The sequence below is a fragment of the Bombina bombina genome, chromosome 6 (genome assembly GCF_027579735.1).
Source record: "Bombina bombina isolate aBomBom1 chromosome 6, aBomBom1.pri, whole genome shotgun sequence".
Taxonomy (NCBI): domain Eukaryota; kingdom Metazoa; phylum Chordata; class Amphibia; order Anura; family Bombinatoridae; genus Bombina; species Bombina bombina.
This window is the reverse complement of record NC_069504.1, coordinates 1109244773-1109272567: the sequence shown is the minus strand read 5'-3', so window position 1 is coordinate 1109272567 and position 27795 is coordinate 1109244773. Positions and strand designations below refer to the sequence as shown.

The 27795-nt window shown below is 38.0% G+C and overlaps 1 protein-coding gene across 3 annotated transcripts in view; it reads right to left on the bottom strand.

The window, feature by feature from the left end:
* SHISAL1 (shisa like 1) overlaps window positions 1–27795 on the bottom strand; it is a 306304-nt gene that overhangs the window by 19103 nt on the left and 259406 nt on the right. For 2 of the 3 annotated variants that reach the window (XM_053719046.1, XM_053719048.1), the window contains exon 4: window positions 13674–13965. In XM_053719046.1, coding sequence (XP_053575021.1) covers window positions 13674–13965 — 292 coding nt within the window. Of the gene's footprint in view, window positions 1–13673; window positions 13966–27795 lie in introns of those variants that run through there. The other variant, XM_053719047.1, reaches the window with a different exon arrangement.

Here is a 27795-nt window from a genome sequence, read left to right as displayed (position 1 = left end):
TAGATTGCGAGTGGAGCGCAAAATTAAGCTTTTGCAAGCGTGATATTTGCGCTCCACTCAGTAATACCAGCGCATGCAATTGTGCACTGGTATTACAAGTTGAGCACATTGCCTGGAAGCAATGGGAGCCTCGTTCTGATGCCGTGAGACACGGCATGAGAACTAGCCCAGCGATGGCAGTAAATGTAATATATATATGCATATAAATATAAGCATATATTTATGTGTTTATATAAGTATATACACATATTAACACATAAATATATTTTGTATGTATATAAATACTCTCTAATAAAAGTACATTTAATAAAACAGCAGAAGATACAAGCAGTGACTTGAGAGTGATAGGGTTAATTAAATAGCTGTAGGCTTTCAGAATTACCTGGGCATTAAAATGAGGTTTAGCGCTTATTGTTTTAACCAATCAGCAAAGATTTAGGTGTTCTTAAAGGCAGGGAGCACAGTCACACAATAGGCTATGATTACGGCAAACAGCCGAAACGCGTAAGCCCGTGTGCTGCGCTCTTTCTCTAACTAGGTGGCAAGGCTGTCACATATTTTCGAGTTTTGAATTTTTAAATCATTCAATAAATTTTCAATTTTTATGGAGTGTGGTATTGTCCTTTTTTCCTTGGAATGTATATAATCATATACATATATATTTATGTGTTTATATAAGTATATACACATATTAACACATAAATATATTCTGTAGGTATATAATCAAATACATATATGTTTATGTGTTTATATACGTATATACACATATTAACACATAAATATATTCTGTATGTATATAATCATATACATATATGTTTATGTGTTTATATACGTATATACACATATTAATACATAAATATATTTTGTATGTATATAATCAAATACATATATGTTTATGTGTTTATATAAGTATATACACATATTAACACAAAATATATTCTGTATGTATATAATCATATACTGTACATATATGTTTATGTGTTTATATAAGTATATACACATATTAACACAAAATATATTCTGTATGTATATAATCATATACATATATGTTTATGTGTTTATATAAGTATATACACATATTAACACATAAATATATTCTGGATGTATATAATCAAATACATATATGTTTATGTGTTTATATAAGTATATACACATATTAACACATAAATATATTCTGTATGTATATAATCATATACATATATATTTATGTGTTTATATAAGTATATGAAAAAGGAGAGTAGAGCAATATCCAAAATTTATATAAAACATAACATTTATTACACCAATAAAGGTATTAAAAGTCCAAAATCACATCACCATTTTAAGAACAAATGATCAAAAAACAGCTGAATAGGTAGGCTTACGCGTTTCAGCTAAAGAGCCGTAGTCATAGCTTAACTTGAAAAGGAGAACCCCACTCTTTTATCTCCCTACTAGTGATGTCACAAACCTAAAAATTTCGATTCGCGAACGGCGGACTCGAACTTCCGCAACTGTTCGCGAACCGGGGGAACCGCCATTGACTTCAATATGCAGGCGAACTTTAAAACCCACAGGGACTCTTTCTGGCCACAATAGTGATGGAAAAGTTGTTTCAAGGGGACTAACACCTGGACTGTGGCATGCCGGAGGGGGATCCATGGCAAAACTCCCACGGAAAATTACATAGTTGATGCAGAGTCTGGTTTTAATCCATAAAGGGCATAAATCACCTAACATTCCTAAATTGTTTGGAACTAAAATTAAATAACACTAGCAGAATGATGTAAAAGTTTTTTTTTAAAAAAATTACACTAATGTTACAACAGATATGAGTGGTGGCACTGAGGATGAAAGTAGGTACAGTATATGCTGGGAGCCTGACACACAGGCTGGCACTAGTGGCAGGCTGGCCTGGCAACTAAAATTAAATAACACTAGCAGACTGATGTAAAAGTTTTTTTTTAAAAAATTTACACTAATGTTACACCAGATATGAGTGGTGGCACTGAGGATGGAAGTAGGCACAGTATATGCTGGGAGCCTGACACACAGGCTGGCACTAGTGGCATGCTAGCCTGGCAACTAAAATTAAATAACACTAGCAGATTGATGTAAAAGGTTTTTTTTAGAAAGTTACACTAATGTTAAAACAGATATGAGTGGTGGCACTGAGGATGGAAGTAGGCACAGTATATGCTGGGAGCCTGACACACAGGCTGGCATTAGTGGCAGGCTGGCCTGGCAACTAAAATTAAATAACACTAGCAGACTGATGTAAAAGTTTTTTTTTTAAAAGATTTACACTAATGTTACACCAGATATGAGTTGTGGCACTGAGGCTGGCAGTGGCAGGCTGGCCTGGCAACTGAAATTAGATTACACTAGCAGACTGATGTAAAAGTTTTTTTTAAAAAAATTGACACTAATGTTACACCAGATATGAGTGGTGGAAAACAGAGCAATTAGGCACAGTATATGCTGTGGGCCTGACACACAGGCCTGATGGAAAATGAAATTAGATTACACTAGCAAACCGATGTAAAAGTTTTTTTTTTAAATTTACACTAATGTTACACCAGATATGAGTGGTGGCACAGAGCAATTAATCACAGTATATGCTGTGGGCCTGACACACAGGCCTGATGGAAAATGAAATTAGATTACACTAGCAAACTGATGTAAAAGTTTTTTTTTTTTTAAATTTACACTAATGTTACACCAGATATGAGTGGTGGCAGTGAGCAAGTAGGCACAGTATATGCTGTGAGCCTCACACACAGGCTGACAGGCAGGCAAATGCAATTAGATTAAAAAAAAAAAACGACTGAAGTTCTAGCCCTAAAAAGGGCTTTTTGGGCTGAAGTTCTAGCCCTAAAAAGGGCTTTTTGGGGTGCTGTCCTTACAGCAGAGATCAGATGAGTCCTTCAGGACTGTAGTGGACACTGAATACACTAGCCTAGCTATCAATTTCCCTATAAAATCAGCAGCAGAAGCACTATCACTCCTCTCACTAAGAATGCAGGATCATAATGAATCTAAAATGGCTGCTGCCCAGGAGCTGGGAGGGTCTGGGAGGGAGTGTCTGCTGCTGATTGGCTGAAATGTGTCTGCAGACTGTGAGATACAGGGTCAAAGTTTACTCAATGATGACGAATAGGGGGAGGATCGAACATCGCATATGTTCGCCCGCCGCGGCGAACGCGAACAAGCTAAGATCGCCGGGAACTGTTCTACTGCGAACTGTTCGCGACATCACTACTCCCTACCTACACAGCCATTGGTTAAAACACAAAACTATTGCAGCTGGAAAATGATCAATGTATTAACTATGACAAACCCTCAAGGGAACCTACCCTCATTGAATCTTGCCAATAATAATGATAATGGTAAGCCTGCTAATTATAGCTATTACTTATATGTACCTGCTCTTATTAGCTTGGACTAGGGTAATATAAAGCGAATGTAAAGCAAATATGTGTAGTACATATATTATTGCAAATAAGCATAATAACCTAGTATCCCATTAACGTTATATTTACATAACTCATGATGAATATTAATATAGTGTACACAAGGGATTAATGGCAGAGCTGCCTCATATTCCCTAAAGATCACTGTTGTTATATAGAAAACTATATTCATATGTTTATAAATAATGCTATTATGTTTATAAGGGTTAATGACCTGATATCTAACAAAATGGCGTTTACTTGCCCACCTAGGGCCCTATAATATGGGTAAAAAATTTATATAATGTGTTAGGCATAATTACATACCTGGAATACGAATCTAGCCAAAAACACTAAATTAAATATGGCTAAAATTTAGTTTTATATATAGTACCATAGAGGTATTGAACTCAGGTACCCCTCTTCCTTGGTACAGTCTCCTAACCACTATGCTACAGCTAAGTTGGTTACACAAGTAGAGAGTAAAAAACTGTTTTAAGGCGCTTGAAATATATATGTTTGCATAAAAACCCAGAAATAATAATACATGCCTGTGTAACAATACACCCTCAAAAGTGATTAGGAGTCTAAGACTCCTTAATGTCCCAACAATAGAGAACCAACCCTTAATAATTCTATTGATCAATATTTAATTACATATGTCACTTGTATGTGGGAGTGTAGAAAATATTGATCTTGGTTTCTAAATACTTTAGAATGGATATACATATGGGAAAAAAGACTTAACAGTAGAACACCTAAAATCTGAAAATTATATTAGGAGACTGTATATTCACTATTACACCTGCCAATGATTAATCAGATCGTATTCCGAATTAAATCCTAAAGGAACTCTTGTCTCCAACCTGAAAATCCAGTACATTTAATTTTTGCTCAAGATTTTATTCTTGTCACCCCCTCTCTTAGGGAGAATGGTTTTATCTATTACTTGCCACCTAAAAGACTCAAGACTTTTGTTATGACAGTGGGCAAAATGTTGGACCAAAGGGGTAGTAGGTTTACAAATTGATATGGTGGAGAAATGCTCTCTAATTCTTGACCCCACATCACGTGTTGTTTGTCCAACATACTGCCGTCTGCACAAAACTCAGGTGATGACATAAGTAACAAAAGGTAGAGTTACAATTCAAACAATGTTTGATGTCAAAGCATTCTTGAGTAATTTCTGATTTGAATGTTTTAGATATTATTGCGTAATCACAAGGTTTACATTTATTTCTACCACAACTAAACATACCCAGGTGTGAGGATTGCACCTTTTACACATAAATGAGATACAGATTTGTATCTGAGCCTAGTACCAATCAGAGCTTACGCACGCCACACAGTCTCACACCAGACCTGAATTCTCTGGATGTTGATATCAGAATTCGGTTATGCTCATAGACTGTGGGATGACGATATAGTCATTATACTCTTGGCAGCAAGTAAGCATAAGGTATACGCCAAAATGATATAAGAATCACTAGGAGTGGCAATGTAAGTTGATGAGTCAATTCATCAAAGTTAGGTATGCAATTCAGATATGTACATATATATATCAACGGTGAAATGTTACATGCAACAGTTCATCAGGGTAGGAGTCTGCTAGTAATATATGTACAACATAGGTTCACTTGTGAAGTGCAACAGTTCATCAAGGCAGGAGTCTGCTAGTAATATATGTACAACATAGGTTCACTTGGGAAGTGCAACAGTTCATCAAGGCAGGAGTCTGCTAGTAATATATGTACAACATAGGTTCACTTGTGAAGTGCAACAGTTCATCAGGGTAGGAGTCTGCTAGTAATATATGTACAACATAGGTTCACTTGTGAAGTGCAACAGTTCATCAAGGCAGGAGTCCGCTAGTAATATATGTACAACATAGGTTCACTTGGGAAGTGCAACAGTTCATCAAGGCAGGTGACTGCTAGTAATATATGTACAACATAGGTTCACTTGTGAAGTGCAACAGTTCATCAAGGCAGGAGTCTGCTAGTAATATATGTACAACATAGGTTCACTTGGGAAGTGCAACAGTTCATCAAGGCAGGTGACTGCTAGTAATATATGTACAACATAGGTTCACTTGTGAAGTGCAACAGTTCATCAAGGCAGGAGTCTGCTAGTAATATATGTACAACATAGGTTCACTTGGGAAGTGCAACAGTTCATCAAGGCAGGAGTCTGCTAGTAATATATGTACAACATAGGTTCACTTGTGAAGTGCAACAGTTCATCAAGGCAGGAGTCTGCTAGTAATATATGTACAACATAGGTTCACTTGTGAAGTGCAACAGTTCATCAAGGCAGGAGTCTGCTAGTAATATATGTACAACATAGGTTCACTTGTGAAGTGCAACAGTTCATCAAGGCAGGAGTCTGCTAGTAATATATGTACAACATAGGTTCACTTATGAAGTGCAACAGTTCATCAAGGCAGGTGACTGCAAGTAATATATGTACAACAGAGGTTCACTTGTTCATCAAGTAGGAGACTGCAATAAGTATGTATATACAGTGATGAGTAATACTCTAGGTGCAACAGCAAATTGGTGTAAGTACAGGGTTAAGTATTCCACAAGAGGCAACAGCCGTAATAACTGCCAGGCTGCAGTATGGTAGTTAAGTAGTATAGGCCGAGAGTATTGACAGGCAGAGATGACAACTAGCGGCAGATAAGAATATATACTGGAGCAGCGTTAAGTCAGAGATGCTTGTAACATCATACGGCAGGCATGAGTGGTAGATGCAAAAGTTTACAATGTTACAGAAAGAAAGTGGCAGCAAAACTTTGATACTTGAGGTTCTATGTTACCCAGAGCTACCAGGAGCTGAACAGGTGAGAGCGTGCGGTGCTGCGGTTCAGAAGCTGCAGATGACGTCAGCGGATAAACACAGGGACGCTGAATAGCGGAGAGACAGTCACAGCCAGTAGTCGGATCAAGAGAGTATTGTGGCCTTTCCTTGGAGAGGAAGATCGAGGGCTTCCTGGGGTCTCCAGAAGGTATAACAGGAGGAGAGCAAGAGGGTTAGGAGCTAACGATGCAGCCGGATACCATGCAGGGCTAGAAACGGAAGTAGGATTTCCCATAAAGAACTTCATTACCTAGCAACATGTCTATATAGGAGGAGCCTTATATAGGACTGAAATGGTAAACCTTAAAGAGACAGGCTAGATGCATGACACCAGGTGTGTCAACCATGAACTTTGGGTAGTTTGTAGTGGTGGCAGATCTGATGGAGAGATCGTGTTTCCAATTGTCTTCCCACGTCTGAAAGAACACCTAATACCTTCATCTACACAGGATGTCAGCTTGTCATCAGCATTGAGGAGTTTAAAGTGCTTCTTCACAATGCCACAAATCTGTTTATATTGACTACTGTGGCCCGTAACAAACGTAACACCTCTAAACTTTTTCTTGGTCTCATTATAATTACCCTCCAACTTAGATGGTGATCTCTGTCAATCCTGGCTACTTCCTTACATGCCCGATTAATGACCCTACTTGGGTACCCTCTCTGTCTCAGACGAAAACTAAGTTCATCAGCCCTTTCATGATAAAGAATGTGATCACTGCAATTTCTTTTTAAGCGGACATATTGTCCCTTGGCTACTGCATAGGGGACAAATTCAGGGTGGCAAGATTTAGCATGTAGCAGGGAATTCCCAGCTGTAGGCTTCCTATAAACATCAGAAATCACTCTGCCTTCCCCTCCTGCCCGAAGTGTCACATCAAGATAATTGATGGACTCTTTTTGATAATCAAAAGTAAATGCCAAATTCAAATCGTTCATGTTGAGCCAATTAACGAAAGAGTCCGCCAATTGTTGATCTCCCCTGAAAATGAAGATGAGATCATCAATGTATCTCTTATAAAAAGAGATATACTCTCTAAAGGGGTTACTATGTCCAAATATGTGGGACAGCTCCCACCAACCTAAAAATAGGTTAGCGTACGAGGGGGCAAATTTTGCCCCCATAGCTGTCCCACACACCTGGAGATAGAAAACCCCTTCAAACTTAAAGAAATTGTGCTTTGTTTTCTTGGTATCCTTTATTATTATTATTTGTAAAGCGTCAACATATTCTGCAGCCCTATAAACATAGCTATAATATTCATTTTTACGAGACAAATGGGTAGGGGGCCCTACCAAGATTTGCACAGTTGCAATCCAGCTCTCATGAAGGGGATCTATAAAGCAGCTGGGCTTGTATGCTTATGTGCTTGTTCAGGCGCAGCAATGCACTACTGGGAGATAGCGGCTGATTGGTGGCTGTATATATGCTTCTTGTCATTGTCTCACCTAATCTGTTTATCTAGCTCCCAGAAGAGAAATGCTGCCCCTTCAAGAAAAGATACCAAGAAAATGAAGCAAATTTGATAAAAAAAACTGTAAGTCCACTGGAATAATTTTTTAAAACTGTTTGCTCTATCTGAATCATGAAAAAAAAACATTGGGTTTCATGTCTCTTAAAGTTACAGATTAAAGGGACATGAAACCCAAACATTTTCTTTCATGATTCAGATAGATTATACATTTTTAAACAACTTTCCAATTTACTTCTCTAATCAATTTTGCCTTATTTGCTTGGTATCTTTTATTGAAGAAGCAGCAATGCACTCCTGGGAGAAAGCTGAACACATTTGTAAGCCAATTAAAATGGGCATACAAGTTCATCCACCTATCAGCAGCTAGCTCCAAGCTCCTGAGCCTATCTAGATATGCTTTTCAACAAATCATTTCAAAGGTATAAAGCAAATTAGAAAATAGAAGTAAATTGTAAAGTTGTTTAAAATTGTATGTTCTGTCTGAATCATGAAAGACAAATTTTGTGTTTCATGTCCCTTTAATAATACTGCAAGAATGCAAATGCAATTAAAAGCTCCACAATGCATGTACATGTTTAATAACTTAAAGGGACATGAAACCCATTTTTTTCTTTTAAGCTTCAGATAGAGCATACAGTTTTAGCATCTTTCCAATGTACTTTTATTATCAATGTTGCTTCATTTTCTTGGTATCCTTTATTGAAGGAGCAGCAATGTACTACCAGGAGCTAGCTGAACACATTGTTAAGCCAATGACAATAGATATATATGCGCAGCCACCAATAAGTAGCTAGCTCCCAGATCCTAAGCTTACCTATCTTTTTCAGCAAAGGATACCAAGAGAACTAAGCAAATTAGATAATAAAAGTAAACTAAGAAGTTGTTTAAAACTGTGTGCTCTATCTGACCCATGAAAGTAAAATGATGGTTTTCATGTCCCTTTAATAAAAATGATTCAGGAAGCCTGTTTTTAGCTTATTCCTCCTAGAAACCATGAAATTACTAACTTAGAAAAAAACACAGCATAGACACAGTTTATCTTTATTAACAATAACACAGAATGCTTTTAAAAGATAATATGCTTCCATATTTCCATGCAGCCCTGCTCACTAGCTCTGGGGCACACATACAATACACTCCCATTGCAGAATTGTATATAAATGTGCAGCCTAGCAAGGGGCTGTTACCTACAGTTACACATCACACAGTAAAGCAATGCATAGGTGACAAATACTGCTCACTAGCTCTGGGGTACACATACAATACACTCCCATAGCAGAATTGTATATAAATGTGCAGCCTAGCAAGGGACTGTTACCTACAGTTACACATCACACAGTAAAGCAATGCATAGGTGACAAATACTGCTCACTAGCTCTGGGGTACACATACAATACACTCCCATAGCAGAATTGTATATAAATGTGCAGCCTAGCAAGGGACTGTTACCTACAGTTACACATCACACAGCAATGCATATATGACAAATACTGCTCACTAGCTCTGGGGTACACATACAATACACTCCCATAGCAGAATTGTATATAAATGTGCAGCCTAGCAAGGGACTGTTACCTACAGTTACACATCACACAGTAAAGCAATGCATAGGTGACAAATACTGCTCACTAGCTCTGGGGTACACATACAATACACTCCCATAGCAGAATTGTATATAAATGTGCAGCCTAGCAAGGGACTGTTACCTACAGTTACACATCACACAGTAAAGCAATGCATAGGTGACAAATACTGCTCACTAGCCCTGGGGTACATACAACTCCCATTGCAGAACTGTATATAAATGTGCAGCCTAGCAAGGGACTGTTACCTACAGTTAAACATCACACAGTAATGCATATATGACAAATACTGCTCACTAGCTCTGGGGTACACATACAGTACACTCCTATTGCAGAACTGTATATAGATGTGCAGCCTAGCAAGGGACTGTTACCTACAGTTACACATTATTATTATTATTTCCCCATGTAGGATACAACATAAACTGAAATGTCTTATCCCAATGCTTCAGCTAAAATAAAAGCTGCACCCTATGCGTCTGTACAGGGAATACAGTAAATACAGTAATGACCCTATGTGTCTGTACAGGGAATACAGTAAATACAATAATGACCCTATGTGTCTGTACAGGGAATACAGTAAATACAATAATGACCCTATGTGTCTGTACAGGGTATACAGTAAATACAGTAATGACCCTATGCGTCTGTACAGGGTATACAGTAAATACAGTAATGACCCTATGCGTCTGTACAGGGAATACAGTAAATACAGTAATGACCCTATGCGTCTGTACAGGGAATACAGTAAATACAGTAATGACCCTATGCGTCTGTACAGGGAATACAGTAAATACAGTAATGACCCTATGTGTCTGTACAGGGAATACAGTAAATACAATAATGACCCTATGCGTCTGTACAGGGAATACAGTAAATACAGTAATGAACCTATGCGTCTGTACAGGGAATACAGTAAATACAGTAATGACCCTATGCGTCTGTACAGGGAATACAGTAAATACAGTAATGACCCTATGCGTCTGTACAGGGAATACAGTAAATACAGTAATGACCCTATGTGTCTGTACAGGGAATACTGTAAATACAGTAATGACCCTATGCGTCTGTACAGGGAATACAGTAAATACAATAATGACCCTATGCGTCTGTACAGGGTATACAGTAAATACAGTTATGACCCTATGTGTCTGTACAGTGAATACAGTAAATACAATAATGACCCTATGCGTCTGTACAGGGAATACAGTAAATACAGTAATGACCCTATGCGTCTGTACAGGGAATACAGTAAATACAATAATGACCCTATGCGTCTGTACAGGGAATACAGTAAATACAATAATGAACCTATGCGTCTGTACAGGGAATACAGTAAATACAGTAATGACCCTATGCGTCTGTACAGGGAATACAGTAAAAACAGTAATGACCCTATGCGTCTGTACAGGGAATACAGTAAATACAGTAATGACCCTATGTGTCTGTACAGGGAATACAGTAAATACAATAATGACCCTATGCATCTGTACAGGGTATACAGTAAATACAGTTATGACCCTATGCGTCTGTACAGGGTATACAGTAAATACAATAATGACCCTATGCGTCTGTACAGGGAATACAGTAAATACAATAATGAACCTATGCGTCTGTACAGGGAATACAGTAAATACAGTAATGACCCTATGCGTCTGTACAGGGAATACAGTAAAAACAGTAATGACCCTATGCGTCTGTACAGGGAATACAGTAAATACAGTAATGACCCTATGCGTCTGTACAGGGAATACAGTAAATACAGTAATGACCCTATGTGTCTGTACAGGGAATACAGTAAATACAATAATGACCCTATGCATCTGTACAGGGTATACAGTAAATACAGTTATGACCCTATGCGTCTGTACAGGGTATACAGTAAATACAATAATGACCCTATGCGTCTGTACAGGGTATACAGTAAATACAATAATGACCCTATGCGTCTGTACAGGGAATACAGTATATACAATAATGACCTTATGCATCTGTAAAGGGAATACAGTAAATAAAGTAATGACCATATGCGTCTGTACAGGGAATACAGTAAATGCAGTAATGACCCTATGTGTCTGTACAGGGAATACAGTAAATACAGTAATGACCCTATGTGTCTGTACAGGGAATACAGTAAATACAATAATGACCCTATGCATCTGTACATGGAATACAGTAAATACAGTAATGACCCTATGCGTCTGTACAGGGAATACAGTAAATACAGTAATGACCCTATGCGTCTGTACAGGCAATACAGTAAATACAGTAATGGCCCTATGCATCTGTACAGGGAATACAGTAAATACAATAATGACCCTATGTGTCTGTACAGGAAATACAGTAATGACCCTATGCATCTGTGCAGGGTATACAGTAAATACAGTAATGACCCTATGCATCTGTACAGTAAATACAGTAAATACAGTAATGACCCTATGTGTCTGTACAGGGAATACAGTAAATACTGTAATAACCCTATGCATCTGTACAGGTTATACAGTAAAAACAGTAATAATCATATGCATCTGTACAAGAAATACAATAAATACAGTAATGAACCTATGTGTCTGTACAGGGAATACAGTAAATACAGTAATGACCCTATGCATCTGTACAGGGAATAGAGTAAATACAGTAATGACCCTATGCGTTTGAAATTTGTTATAAAAAAAATCTACTACTCATTTGAAGTTCAGACTAAGTGCTATTACATTGTCTTGTTATCTTGCATTTGTTGATGATGCAAAACTAATGTGTTGACTGGTCCTTTAATACAATGATAATAATTTTATAAATACGTTCAGGGTATACAATAATACAATAATGACCCTATGTGTCTGTACAGGGAATACAGTAAATACAGTAATGACCCTATGCGTCTGTACAGGGAATACAGTAAATACAGTAATGACCCTATGCGTCTGTACAGGGTATACAGTAAATACAGTAATGACGCTATGCGTCTGTACAGGGAATACAGTAAATACAGTAATGACCCTATGCGTCTGTACAGGGAATACAGTTAATACAGTAATGACCCTATGCGTCTGTACAGGGAATACAGTAAATACAGTAATGACCCTATGCGTCTGTACAGGGAATACAGTAAATACAGTAATGACCCTATGCGTCTGTACAGGGTATACAGTAAATACAGTAATGACGCTATGCGTCTGTACAGGGAATACAGTAAATACAGTAATGACCCTATGCGTCTGTACAGGGAATACAGTAAATACAGTAATGACCCTATGCGTCTGTACAGGGAATACAGTAAATACAGTAATGACCCTATGCGTCTGTACAGGGAATACAGTAAATACAGTAATGACCCTATGCGTCTGTACAGGGTATACAGTAAATACAGTAATGACGCTATGCGTCTGTACAGGGAATACAGTAAATACAGTAATGACCCTATGCGTCTGTACAGGGAATACAGTAAATACAGTAATGACCCTATGCGTCTGTACAGGGAATACAGTAAATACAGTAATGACCCTATGCGTCTGTACAGGGAATACAGTAAATACAGTAATGACCCTATGCGTCTGTACAGGGAATACAGTAAATACAGTAATGACCCTATGCGTCTGTACAGGGAATACAATAAATACAATAATGACTCTATGCGTCTGTACTGGGAATACAGTAAATACAGTAATGACCCTATGCGTCTGTACAGGGAATACAGTAAATACAGTAATGACCCTATGCGTCTGTACAGGGAATACAATAAATACAATAATGACCCTATGTGTCTGTACAGGGAATACAGTAAATACAGTAATGACCCTATGCGTCTGTACAGGGTATACAGTAAATTCAGTAATGACGCTATGCGTCTGTACAGGGAATACAGTAAATACAGTAATGACCCTATGCGTCTGTACAGGGAATACAGTAAATACAGTAATGACCCTATGCGTCTGTACAGGGAATACAGTAAATACAGTAATGTCCCTATGCGTCTGTACAGGGAATACAGTATATACAATAATGACCTTATGCATCTGTACAGGTAATACAGTAAATACAGTAATGACCCTATGCGTCTGTACAGGGAATACAGTAAATACAGTAATGACCCTATGCGTCTGTACAGGGAATACAGTAAATACAGTAATGACCCTATGCGTCTGTACAGGGAATACAATAAATACAATAATGACTCTATGCGTCTGTACTGGGAATACAGTAAATACAGTAATGACCCTATGCGTCTGTACAGGGAATACAGTAAATACAGTAATGACCCTATGCGTCTGTACAGGGAATACAATAAATACAATAATGCTACTACTATTATAAAAGATAACTTACCAGGCAGTTGAAGTCTGAAAGGACATCAGTGTTGGACTAGCGACTTCTCCTTTTACCGTGCGCACACCTTGCGATGTCTGATGTTGCGTCTGTGCTTGACATGGCTCCTGTGTAGGGTTATTCCACTGCCTCTGTCCTTGTCTCATCCATTTTCCTTGGATACCCCACCTAGCTAGGTATAGTTTGCAAATCTCATAGTTCATTGCTGAATAATACAGAAGGTCCAACACAAGGAGAGTGACCACAAAAAATCCATAAATCCAGACGCCAATCAGGGCACTGTAGTTGCTGAAAAAAGAAAAATAGCATCAAGGTTGCGAAGATGGTGTGGAAAGAAACAGATGTAAAGGACACTAGTAATGTTAATATTATTATTTTTATTACACAGTATTATGCCAAATTAAAATGATATAATTCATTAGAACATGATATTTTTGCACTATCGAGCTGTTTCAGGCGAAGTGAGCCAATTAGGAGTGAAATACTCACATTAACTGGCATTGTATTGACTACTTAGGGCTAGATTACTGTTGCACGCAAGCGATAAGGGTTTAGTGCAGCTCCTTGTGTGCATCACAATTATCGCGCATATTACAAACTGAAAGTAAATGCTTTCACTTGAGCGAAATTTAATTTAGCGCGTGTCAGGATAGCGTTACTTCAGAGCTCTGGTTAACTGTTATGCTCAACTTTTTTAGTCGCACAAAACACACAAAAAAATCCATTTAAAAGTACAGTTACACCTAAAAACATCATCTAATAAACATTATTAAAAAAAACTACTGCAGAAAAAGGTTATAAGGGCTCAAACATATGAGGTATCAGGTGTTAGGAAAAAAACACTGTAGAGGGCTTTAACATAGAGATACATACATATATATATATATATATATATATATATATATATATATATATATATATATATATATATATATATATGTCTAAATATGTATATGTACTGTATATATGTGTATATATATATATATGTGTGTGTGTACCTATGCATTATGTATTTGTATGTGTATTTACATATTTACAGACATATATTCACATATAAACACATAAATATGTATATGTACTGTATATATGTGTATATATATATATACATATATATATATATATGTGTGTGTGTACCTATGTATTATGTATTTGTATGTGTATTTACATATTTACAGACATATATTCACATATAAACACATAAATATGTACTGTATATATGTGTATATATATATATGTGTGTGTGTACCTATGTATTATGTATTTATATGTGTATTTACATATTTACAGACATATATTCACATATAAACACATAAATATGTATGTATACATATATTGACATACTGTATATGTGTGGAATCATATTTATGCAATATTCATATTTAATAAAGTGATTGTGTATTTACTGTAAAATATTTCACATTCCAGTGTTCTTCACATACAGGAATATATATATATAGTATATGAGGTTGAAAAAAGACAGAAGTCCATTAAGTTCAACCTATACAAATCTTAATATACTTACAAAAAAGATCCAGAAGAGCTTAAATGAATCCCATTAACCCTTTCTGGTCATATGTCGGAATATATCCGACAAAGGGTTTTACCGCTTGCATTCCAATGTCGGATATATTCTGACATGACTTTTTCACCGGGGATACCTGGCATCCTGATTGGAAGATGTGTACACACCCAGGAGAGCTCCACAGCCCATACAGGGATGATTCCGGATAGCCTGGGAGGGGGCGGCACTTTTTGCAGCCTCTGTAAGAGTCTGACTCTGACTCCAGTCCTCATTTGCGAGTTCTTATGAAGTCTCCGGTCCCGCCTATGGCACGCCTTATCTTCCGTGCACCCACTGTGCTCCACCTCCCTCAGTTGCCCACCACCTGACAAAGGGAGTCTACCCACCCGCCACCGGCCTCAACCACCTTTCATCTGCCACGCAGGACTGCATTGAGCACAGAGAATAGTAGCCTGTGTACCAGGAGGTAGAGACTCTCCAAGAGCTTAGCACCATCACACACCACAAGCCCCTCCTATACAGCACCGTGACAAGGAGGGAGCCGAGGTGCAGGACACGTTGGCCAGTGAGTGGTAGTGGTAGGTAAAATGCTGTTGGGGGCAGGGGCGGCTCAGTAATACAGACAGCAGCCAGGGTGATAAGGAGCAGCAACCAGGTGAGGCTATCACACAGAGCCTCAACAAGCAAGCCCATTTGGGAAACACACAAGCACCAGAATAGTGCATATTATGGTTACTGGCTCTAAAGGTTATGGGATATATATATATATGTGTGTGTGTGTGTGTATTTATATACATATATTACACATATATTTACACTGTCAGAGTCATTTAGGCAAAAGGGCTACAAGGAAAGGACAATATATAAAAAAATCAAATCTGCCCTAAAAACACCACAGGAAAGGCTCCTACAATACAAAGAAAAGGAAAACAAAACAAGAACCCCTCTAGTAGTCACTTACAACCCTACTCTGGAAGGAGTACGCAAAATTATTAAAGAGCTACAACCACTAATTTCAGAGGACCCAACACTCAAAAAAATATTTCCTGAACCCCCCATACTAGCATTCAAACAACCGCCTAACCTGAGACAGAGATTGGTCCACAGCAAATTAACCACAGAACAGAAGCTTACACAGAATGGCACTGCACGATGCAACAAATCACTCTGCAAACTGTATCAACATATATGTGACAACGACACATCCAGACACAACAACGCTTCATACAATATTAAAGGATCCTATTCGTGCTCATCTGCTAATGTGGTGTACATGATACAGTGTACAGCGTGTGACAGAGGTTGCTAAATTGGTGAAACTGGCCTAAAGCTGCATCTCAGAATGAATCTACACAGACACTCGATCAAAAACCACAAGGAAAATGAATATTGTACCCCTGTTGGTCATCACTTCACCCAGACTGGTCACTCCATCCTTAACCTCAGGATTACAATTCTTAAAGGAAATTTCAAAGACTCTCATGAACGAAAGACGTTTGAGATGAAAATGATCACACATTTCAATACCAGAAATGAAGGACTTAATGTAGACTCTGGCTTTCTCACACACTACCATAACTTTCTATAATCTCTCATCTTATTGTCCTATATTGGTTTCTTTTTCCTTTTGTTTTTCCTCTCATCTGGCCTATTTACTCTCCTCTGTTTATTTATTCTTTCTGGCTATTCTCAGCTATCTTCTCCTTCAGGCACATTCTCTGCTTTTATGACCCCCCTCTCACCCCCTCCCTCCCTTCCATTTGTTGTATGTGATGTGTATCTATATCAGAATGATCAGTATTGCTTTAGACCTGAGGAAGAGAGGAAAACTCTCGAAAGCTTGTCTTTTAAATATTATGTTAGTCCAATAAAAAAGGTATCACTGCATACTGCAATACTTTTTTTTTGAGCATCTTATCTACTGGACTAACACAGCTACTCCAATCTTCACTATATATATATATATATATATATATATATATATATATATATATATATATATATATATATATATATATATATATATATATATATATATACACACACATACCACTGGAACCACTACCGCATATTTTTCTTTTTTTCTGAAAATTAAATAATACCTGCTGGCGCAATAAACTTAAACTTAATAGGACCGAAAAAGGGTTAATCTATATATACATATACTAGTTGATAAGCCTGCCTATTGGGCAGTCTATGTGAGAAAAATGTAACCCCAAAAGCTAAAAAAATTAAAAAAGTAAACTGATGTCTGTTGTATACTGAATATTGAATGCAAGGTACCACAATCAATTTGGGGTACCTTGCATTCCTATTAGCTGAATTTTTCAAAACAGCCAATTGGATTAAAGCTACTGAAATCCTATTGGCTGTTCAAATCAGCCAATAAGATTTCAGTAGCTCTCATCCTATTGGCTGATTTTGAAAATTTCAGCCAATATGAATGCAAGGTACCCCAATAAATATAATAAATATAGGGGTACCTTGAATTCAATCTTCAGTGTGCGGCGGACGATCGCATGAAGAGGAACCTCCACGCCTTTGCCGAGAACCGTGCCGCCGATGACAGCCGCCAAGTAATGCCACATCTGGGAAGACCCTCCGGACCTCTGCTCCACACCGCTTCCTACGCTCCGCGCATATCTGGGAAGACCCTCACATCTGGGAAGACCGCTTCGGACCTCCACTCCGCGTCACTTTCGCTGTGGATGAAGATGATGGACCCGCCTGGAAGAAGACCTTCTCCGCCGGACTTATGAAACCGTAAATATCAATTTGGGGATTTTTAAATTAGGGTTTTATGGGCAATTTGAAAAAGAGCTGAATGCCCTTTTAAGGGCAGTGAAAAAGAGCTGAATGTCCTTTTAAGGGCAATGCCCATACAAATTCCCCTTTAGGGGCAATGGGTAGTTTAGGTTTATTAGTGTTAGTTTTTTTTATTTTGGGGGGTTTGGTGGGTTGGGGTTTTACTGTTAGGGGGACTTTGTTTATTTTTAATGTAAAAGAGCTGATTTATTTAGGGCAATGCCCTACAAAAAGTCAATTTAAGGGCTATTGGTAGTTTATTCTTAGATTAGGGGATGTTTTTATTTTAGGGGGGCTTTATTTTCATAGGTATTAGGTTTAATTTTTTTATTTTGGATAGTGTTGTTTATTATTTTTTGTAATGTTAGCCTTTGTTACTTTCTGTAATTTTAGATTAATGTAATGTAATTTCATTTTTAATGTAATTTTAATTGTAATGTAGTATTTTGTGTGTGTGTAACTAATGGGTTAATTTAGGGGGTGTTAGGTTAGGGGGCTTAATCATTAAATTAGTTTTTTGTGTTGTGGGGATTGGCTGTTTAGGAGTTAATAGGTCAATTAGGTTTAATGCGTTGTGGGGGTTTGGCGGCTTAGGGGTTAATAGATATATTGGGTATTTTTTTTCTTCTTAATACCTCGTGTGGGCAGTTATATTTTTTTTATTACTTATTGCGGACAGTTAGTGGTTTGTTTTTTTAATACTTATTGAGGGCGGTTAGTTTATTTTTTTTCTTAATAGTAATATGGGCGGTTAGTTGTTTTTTTTTATTACTTATTGCGGACGTTTAGTTTTATTTTAATGCGGACGGGCAGTTTTTTTTAAAATATTTATTGTGGGTGTTTTTTTTGTAATGCTCCGTTTGCCGTCGCTCCATCCCGATGGATTCAGAAAATAGCAGGGTGGTGAAAGAATTCTTTTGGCTGCCTCGCGCTGCCAACATTCCTTTAAGGATGTGTGCGCAACTGCCGACGGCGAAGAACGTGTTAACTTACAAACGCAATTATAGTATATATATGTATACGCAGGTTATCACTCGTGCAATATCTTTTTATTTTTAAGTGTCCTACCCAAAGAGTAAATAAAGCATCCATCTAGCAAAGTTAACATGCAAGCAGGAGAGCAAACTACCACGCCACTTGTAATCTAGCCTTTAAACAGGTGCAGCTCCCATCTGGGATATAAGCTTTATGTTTATCCCCACTAGCAAATGGAAAATAGCACAAAATATATTATGCACTAACCAATGAAACAATTTTATTTTTGTTTAGAATGTCCCTTAATTATTTTTTTTCTTTATAATTAGTTTGCCAGCAGATTCTTCAGTGCTAAATTAGATATTCTTACCAAATAAGTTATGTGTATTATATAAAATGTACTGTCCAAAACACCCTTATAAGGATTCAAAGGGGTATATTTATTAATGTGCGAGTGAACATGATACGATGTAGCACATTATGTCTGCCGCACATCGATAAATGCCGACAGCCTATGCAGTCAGTATTTATCATTGCACCAGAAGTTCTTATGAACTGCTAGTGCAATGCCGCTCCCTTGCAGATTCGCGAGGGGATGTCAATCAACCCTATCGTATTAGATCGAGTTGATTTCTGACCGCGGCCTCAAAGCAGGGCAATGGTTAGCTTAGGTTTATTTAGATAGGTTTTTTTTTGAGGGGTTTGGTTGTGTGGGTGGTGGGTTTTACTGTTGGGGTTGTTTGTAATTTTTTTAACAGGTAAAAGAGCTGATTTCTTTGGGGCAATGCCCCGCAAAAGGCCCTTTTAAGGGCCATTGGCAGTTTAGTGTAGGCTAGGGTTTTTTTATTTTGGGGGGGCTTTTTTATTTTGATAGGGCTATTTTTGATAATTTCGTTTTTTAATTTTGTGTTATTTAGTGTTTATTTTTTTTGTAATTTAGATAATTGTATTTTATTAATTTAATTTATTTTATTGTAATGTTAGGTTTTAGTGTAAGGCAGGTTAGGTTTTATTTTACAGGTAAATTTGTATTTATTTTAGCTAGGTAGTTAGTAAATAGTTAATAACTATTTAGTAACTATTCTACCTAGTTAAAATAAATACAAACTTACCTGTGAAATAAAAATAAATAAATTAGTATTTAGTTTTAAATAGGAATTATTTAGGTAATAATTGTAAGTTTTATTTAGATTTATTTTAATTATATTTATTTTAATAGGCTTAGGGTTATGTTAGGGTTAGGGTTAGGTTTAGTGGTTAATATATTTATTATGTAGTGATGTGGGAGGCCAGAGGTTTAGGGGTTAATAGTTTATTTTAGTATATTTCGTTGTGGGGGGCTTGCAGTTTAGTGGTTAATCGGTTTATTACAGCGGTGGTGTTGGTGGACGGCAGATTAAAAGTTTATAATATTTGAATAGTGTTTGCAATGCGGGAGGGCGGCGGTCTAGGGGGTAATAGGTTTATTATAGTGGTGACGATGTCGGGGAGCGGTGGAATAGGGGTTAATACATTTTTTAAGTAGCGGCGATGTCCGGAGCGGCAGATTAGGGGTTAATATTTTTATTTTAGTATTTGCTATGCGGGAGGGCCTCGCTTTTGGGGTTAATAGGTAGTTTATGGGTGTTAGTGTACTTTGTGACAGTTTAGTTATGAGTTTTATGGTACAGCTTTGTAGCATAAAACTCATAACTACTAACTTTAGATGGCGATACGGATCTTGTTATTTTAGGCTGTGCCGCTCACTTTTTGGCCTCACAGCAAAGCTCGTAATACCGGCGCTATGGGAGTCCCATAATATAAATACATATGTATTTTTATGTGTATATGTATTGGGTACTTGTAAAGCGCGGCTAATCACCGTAAGGGTCTCAAGGCGCTGCTCATTTTATCGACCTCGGAAGGATGAAAGGTTGAGTGGACCTTGCCAGGGATTGAACCTGCAACCCTTGGGGTGCTACAGAGCTCAACCACAGTGTCTTAGCATGCTGCGCTATCAGTCCGGATTGTATAAATTAATGTATGTGTGTATATATGTATTTGCAGACATATATACACATATAAACACATAAATTAATTTGTAGACATGTGCGATTCGTTTCGGATCGATTCGGAAATTTCCGAACCGAATTTTTTCACCATGCACATATCTATTAACCCCTTAAGGACACGGCCATTTTTCAATTTCTTTCCCTTAAGGACCAGGGCTATTTTTACATTTCTGCGGAGTTTGTGTTTAGCTGTAATTTTCCTCTTACTCTTTTACTGTACCCACACATATTATATACCGTTTTTCTCGCCATTAAATGGACTTTCTAAAAATACCATTGTTTTCATCATATCTTATAATTTACTATAAAAAAAATTATAAAATATGAGGAAAAAATTGAAAAAACCACACTTTTTCTAACTTTGACCCCCAAAATCTGTTACACATCTACAACCACCAAAAAACACCCATGCTAAATAGTTTCTAAAATTTGTCCTGAGTTTAGAAATACCCAATGTTTACATCTTCTTTGCTTTTTTTGCAAGTTATAGGGCCATAAATACAAGTAGCACTTTGCTATTTCAAAACCACTTTTTTTCAAAATGAGCGCTAGTTACATTGGAACCCTGATATCTGTCGGGAATACCTAAATATCCCTTGACATGTATATATTTTTTTTTAGAAGACATCCCAAAGTATTGATCTAGGCCCATTTTGGTATATTTCATGCCACCATTTCACCGCCAAATGCGATCAAATAAAAAAAAATGGTAACTTTTTCACAAACTTTAGGTTTCTCACAGAAATTATTTACAAACAACTTGTGCAATTATGGCATAAATGGTTGTAAGTGCTTCTCTGGGATCCCCTTTGTTCAGAAATAGCAGACTTATATGGCTTTGGCGTTGCTTTTTGGTAATTAGAAGGCTGCTAAATGCCACTGCGCGCCACACGTGTTTTATGCCCAGCAGTGAAGGGGTTAATTAGGGAGCATGTAGGGAGCTTGTAGAGTTAATTTTAGCTTTAGTGTAGTGTAGTAGACAACCCAAAGTATTGATCTAGGCCCATTTTGGTAAATTTAATGCCACCATTTCACCGCCAAATGCGATCAAATTTAAAAAAAACGTAATTTTTTTCGCAATTTTAGGTTTCTCACTGAAATTATTTACAAATAGCTTGTGCAATTATGGCACAAATGGTTGTAAATGCTTCTATGGTATCCCCTTTGTTCAGAAATAGCAGACATATATGGCTTTGGCAATGCTTTTTGGTAATTAGAAGGCTGCTAAATGCCGCTGCACATCACACGTGTATTATGGCTAGCAGTGAAGGGGTTAATTAGGGATCCCTCCCAAACAGCTCTCTTCCCTCCCCCACCCCACAATTGTCCCCGCCATCTTAAGTACTGGCAGAAAGTCTGCCAGTACTAAAATAAAAGGTATCTTTTTATTTTTCTTTTTTTTTTTTGGAGCATATTTACATATGCTGCTGTGTAGGATCCCTCTTATCCCCAAACCTCCCTGATCCCCCCCCAAACAGCTCTCTAACCCTCCCCCTCTACATTATTGGGAGCCATCTTGGGTACTGGCAGCTGTCTGCCAGTACCCAGTTTACAAAAAAAATGTATATTTTTTATTTTTTCCCCACTTTTCTGTAGTGTAGCTTCCCCCCCCAAGACTAAACCCCCACCCCCTCCCAGATCCCTTCGATTAACATATTTATCCCCCCTCTCTCCCTCTAAATAGAAACCACTGTTCCATAGTGTAATGGTTCCCACCCGCTCCCTCCCCGTGCACGCGCCCGCCCGCCTCCCCTGTGCACGCGCGAGCGTCCGTGCGCGCCCCCCAGCAATCCCGCCCACGATCCCGCCCACTGGTAAGCCATCGATCGCCGCCCACCCGCCTCCCACGTCTGCTCCCACCCACCAACGATCGCGGCATCGATGTCCGGTGCAGAGAGGGCCACAGAGTGGCTCTCTCTGCATCGGATGGGGAAAAATGTTATTGCAGTGATGCCTCGATATCGAGGCATCACTACAATAACCGGAAAGTGGCTGGAAACGATCAGGATCGCTTCCAGCCGCTTTCAACCCCAACGTCGTACAGGGTACGTCGCTGGTCTTTAAAGACCAGTTTGTGCAAGACGTACCCTGTACGACGCGTGTCGTTAAGGGGTTAATTTGTATACATATATTGACATATATATGTGCATTGTAGCCATTTGCATTCAAGTAGATGAAAACATGTAAGAACATATTTATGTTATATTCATATTTAATAAAATTTTATACTGTGTATTTATTTTAAATATTTCACATGCCAATGTTCTTCACAAAGGGGAATATGTTCTATGTATTTTTAAATATTCTGCTATGTGAAGATCGAGTTTGCGCGCAAGTAGGGTTTTGTTTATTCCCCCCACTTTTCGGCTCCATTAAAGTCTAAGGGGGAATACGCTAACATGGTTGTGATATTTAAAGTTCGGCTTTTTGAATATGTTGGGTTAGCGTGCGAGCACAAATGTTTTGCTCTCAAATTGTAATACGCACGCATCCAGACACATGCAAAAAGCCAAAGTCTAGCGGGGTTAATGCGTGAGTGGGAGAGCACAAACTACCCCTTAGTTATTAGTAATTTAACAATTCATAGATTTCTTAATATTTTGGGTTTCTCTATAACTGGCTCTATTAAACTTTCAGACCGAGCATGCAAATATAGGAGACCTTTTAGTTTACTTCTATTGTGAAATTTACTTTGTTGTCTTAGAGCATTTTCTTTTTTGCACTTTGTCCCTTTTAAGAAAGTTTATTGTTGATCCAGAGCTGCCTTTAACTATGTTTTTAACACCTTCTCAAGTCACAAGCTGAATCTGCAATAGATTTTGATACTATAAAGACTTTTTCTGCACAGCAAATAAAGTTATCTATCTATCTATCTATCTATCTATCTATCTATCTATCATCTATCTATCTATCTATCTATCTATCTATCTATCTATCTATCTATCTATCTATCTATCTATCTATCTATCTATCTATCTAAAGAGGATATCCAACTAGTCTCATTGATAAAAAATTGAAGGAAATACAATACCCTAGAAAAATATCTTCTCAGAATCTTGACAAAAGAGATAGAATGGCTTTTGTTTCTCAGCACAGTACTTATATCGATAAAATAGGTAAAATCATTAGAAAGAATTGGTATGTTCTGAAGAACTGTAACCCACACATTAAGTCACTACAGGAACCACCTTTAATGACTTATAAATGAGTAAAGAATATAAGAGACCATCTAATTAGATCTGACATAGGCCCTATTAAAGGACCCAGACAAACATATTTGGGTAGTAAAAGACAAGGCAGTTATCCTTGTCTTGGATGTATGAGCTGTAGCTCAATTATATAAGGGCCACATTTCTTCCACCCACAGAGTGGGAAAAGATACAATATACAGGGATTACACACATGTGAAAGTACATTTGTGGTATACCTTATCAAATGCCCATGTTCCCTAATTTACTTAGGGGTGACTACGCAAAAAATAAGAGACCGCATCAGGTAGCATAGATTCACCATTAGGAAGGAAAACACTGAGGCCCCGCTTTCCAAGCATTTTATTGAGAAAAATCATAACATCAGTCAACTACTGTAAGGACTCACATTACTGTTGCTTTAAATCCTCACTTTCTTCTTATTAGATACCTCCCCTTATTTAACTTTGGCGCACTTCTCACACAGTGCTTAGTATTTTGGAAGTGAACACTTCGTTATTCCTCAAGCCTTGGATTTACAAATACCTAGAGCGTTGTCTTGCTCTATTTCATAGGATACAACCTTCTCCCTTCGTTAAAAGAATATTTTCGAATGTAATCGTAAAATTCGAAACCGAACATTCGAAAATCGAATGTTAGAATGTTATGTAAATATTCAAAATTCGATTCGAACAAACGAATGTGTTAAAATTCGTGCCGTTTTTCGAATGTTGTGAAACATTCGCCCATCCCTATTTAGGGGTTAGTAGTGTAGTGGGGTATTTTGGGATGTGGGGTGTGGTGGTTTAGGGGTTATTAGATTAGGGGGTTTATGGCAATTTGGGTTAGTATGCGAGTATGGGTTTTAGATTTTTTTCTGCTTTTCTCGCTCCATTGAAGTTTATTGGGGAGTACATTAAAGCGGTTGTGATATTCTAACTTCGTCTCCTTGCGTCTCCTTTTTTCTTGTAATAAGTGTACTACTCTGCGTGTTTAAAGAGCCAAAGTCGAACGGAAATACTGTGTGAGCGGGAGCAATAAATAGTACTCCACTCGTAATCTAGCCCTGAGTAAATAGAAAAGAAACTGCAAGTGTAATAAGGTTAGAAGCAACATGCGGCAGTGATTAGTGGTGTGCAAGTAAATGAATCTCCCAAGAGGTGTTTGAAAACCAAAAAACCTTACAGAGTGAGCGCTAATAAATATCAGCTAAAGGTAAATATGGAATAATTGACACAATCAATTGCTAAATTCAACGTTTATAACTTTATTTAATTGGTTCTTTTAAAACCTGTTTAAAACCTATTTGCTAAAAAAAGGCAGTATTTAAAACACAAGTTATTTTATCTTCTAAAAATACAATCAGAAAATATCAGAAAATCTACTATAATCTTACTAAGAAAGAAAATGAAATTCTGAAGGAACTAAGTAGAAATGAAAATCTGACTATCAAATCAGCGGACAAGGGTGGGGGGATAGTTATTTTAAATAAGAAAGACTATATAACTGAAGCAGAGAGACTTTTAGGAGACACAGACACCTATAAAATTTTGAAGAATATCCCTAAGATGAAACAACAAGATGCGCTCAGGGAGCTCCTGATAGAAGCAAAGGAAATAGGAGTCCTAAATGTGAAAGTTACAATTCATAATAATAAATCATCCGAGAACACCTGTGTTCTACTACTTGCCAAAAATCCATAAGAGCCTTCATAACTCCCCCAGTAGGCCCATAATTTCAGGGATAGACTCAGTAACAGCAAATCTATCCCAATATGTTGATTCATTTTTACAAAAGTATGTTACTCAACTCCCTGCATACCTGAAAGACTCAACAGAACTACTACACATATTAGATGAAAGAGAGTGGAAACCAAATTATATTTTAGTAAGTTGTGACGTATCTTCTTTATATACTGTCATTGATCACTATTTGGGTTTGAATGCAGTATCACATTTTTTAAAAAATAGATAAAAACATGTCATGTTTACAAGCAAGCTTTTTAATAAGATGTATAGAATTTATACTAAAGAATAACTCCTTCTCCTTCTTAGGCAGAATCTACATACAACAAAAAAGTACAGCTATGGGCACTAGGTTTGCCCCCAGTTATGCGAATCTCTTTATGGGAATGTTTGAAGAGATGCATATCTTTGGTACATACTGGGAGGCAAACATGGTGCTCTATAGAAGGTATAGAAGGTACATAGATGATATGACAACATAAGAAATTAAGTGAAAAACCACAAATTGTGTATAAAAAAAAGCGAAGAATATGAAACAAATTTTAGCCCCTAGTGAGTTAAAAATGCCTTTAAAAGGGAACAAAATCTCAGTTTTTTTCCCTCCCACAAATGTACAGCCTGCAAACACAGCACAAAAACTAAGGTGGTAAAATCTATTCACTGCAAGAAAGTTCCATATCAATCAGACCATCAGGTGTAAAGATAAAGGTGTAGTTTATTTAATACAATGCCCATGTGCCAAACAATATTTTGGCCAAACGAGCAGACCCCTGAAAGACCGTATTTGCGAACATCTATGCAATATAAGGAATGGCTTGAAGGCCACTTATTATTCAAACACTTTAAAGAGGCACACCAGCAAAGCACAAAAGGTTTCCAATACTGGGGTGTAAATCTTATTGCTAGAGACTGGAGAGGGGGAAACCACGAGCGTAAATTACAATATAATGAAGCACAACTGATAAATGATTTCAAACCCCTAGAACCACAAGGTCTGAATGCAGAGTTAGATCTAAATACATTTACCCACAATTAAAAAAATATATCCATAAGCTAACTCCCATTTATATATATATATATACTAGTACTAAAGCCCGTGCACACAGGCCATTTTTTGCAGTACAGCGGTCCCACCCCTTGCTCTCTCCCCCCTCTCTTTTGCTCTCTCTTCCCCCCTCTCTTTTGCTTTCTCTCCCCCCTCTCTTTTGCTTTCTCTCCCCCCTCTCCTTTGCTCTCTCTCTCCCCTCTCCTTTGCTCTCTCTCTCCCCTCTTTTGCTCTCTCTCTCCCCTCTTTTGCTCTCCCCCCCTCTTTGGCTCTCTCCCCTCTTTTGCTCTCTCTCTCCCCCCTCTTTGGCTCCCCCTCCCCTTTGTCTCTCCCCCCCTTTTTCTCTCACCCCCTTTGTCTCTCCCCTCTTTGTCTCTCTCCCCCCCTTTGTCTCTCTCCCCCCCTTTGTCTCTCTCCCCCCCTTGTCTCTCTCCCCCCCTTTGTCTCTCTCCCCCCCTTTGTCTCTCCCCCCCCCTTTGTCTCTCTCCCCCCCTTTGTCTCTCTCCCCCCCCTTTGTCTCTCTCCCCCCCCTTTGTCTCTCTTCCCCCCCCTTTGTCTCTCTCCCCCCCCCCCCTTTGTCTCTCTTCCACCCCCTTTGTCTCTCTTCCCCCCCCTTTGTCTCTCTTCTCCCCCCTTTGTCTCTCTTCCGCCCCCTTTGTCTCTCTCCCCCCCTTTGTCTCTCTTCCCCCCCCTTTGTCTCTCTTCCCCCCCTTTGTCTCTCTTCCCTCCCCCTTTGTCTCTCTTCCCCCCCCTTTGTCTCTCTTCCCTCTCCCCCCCCCTTTGTCTC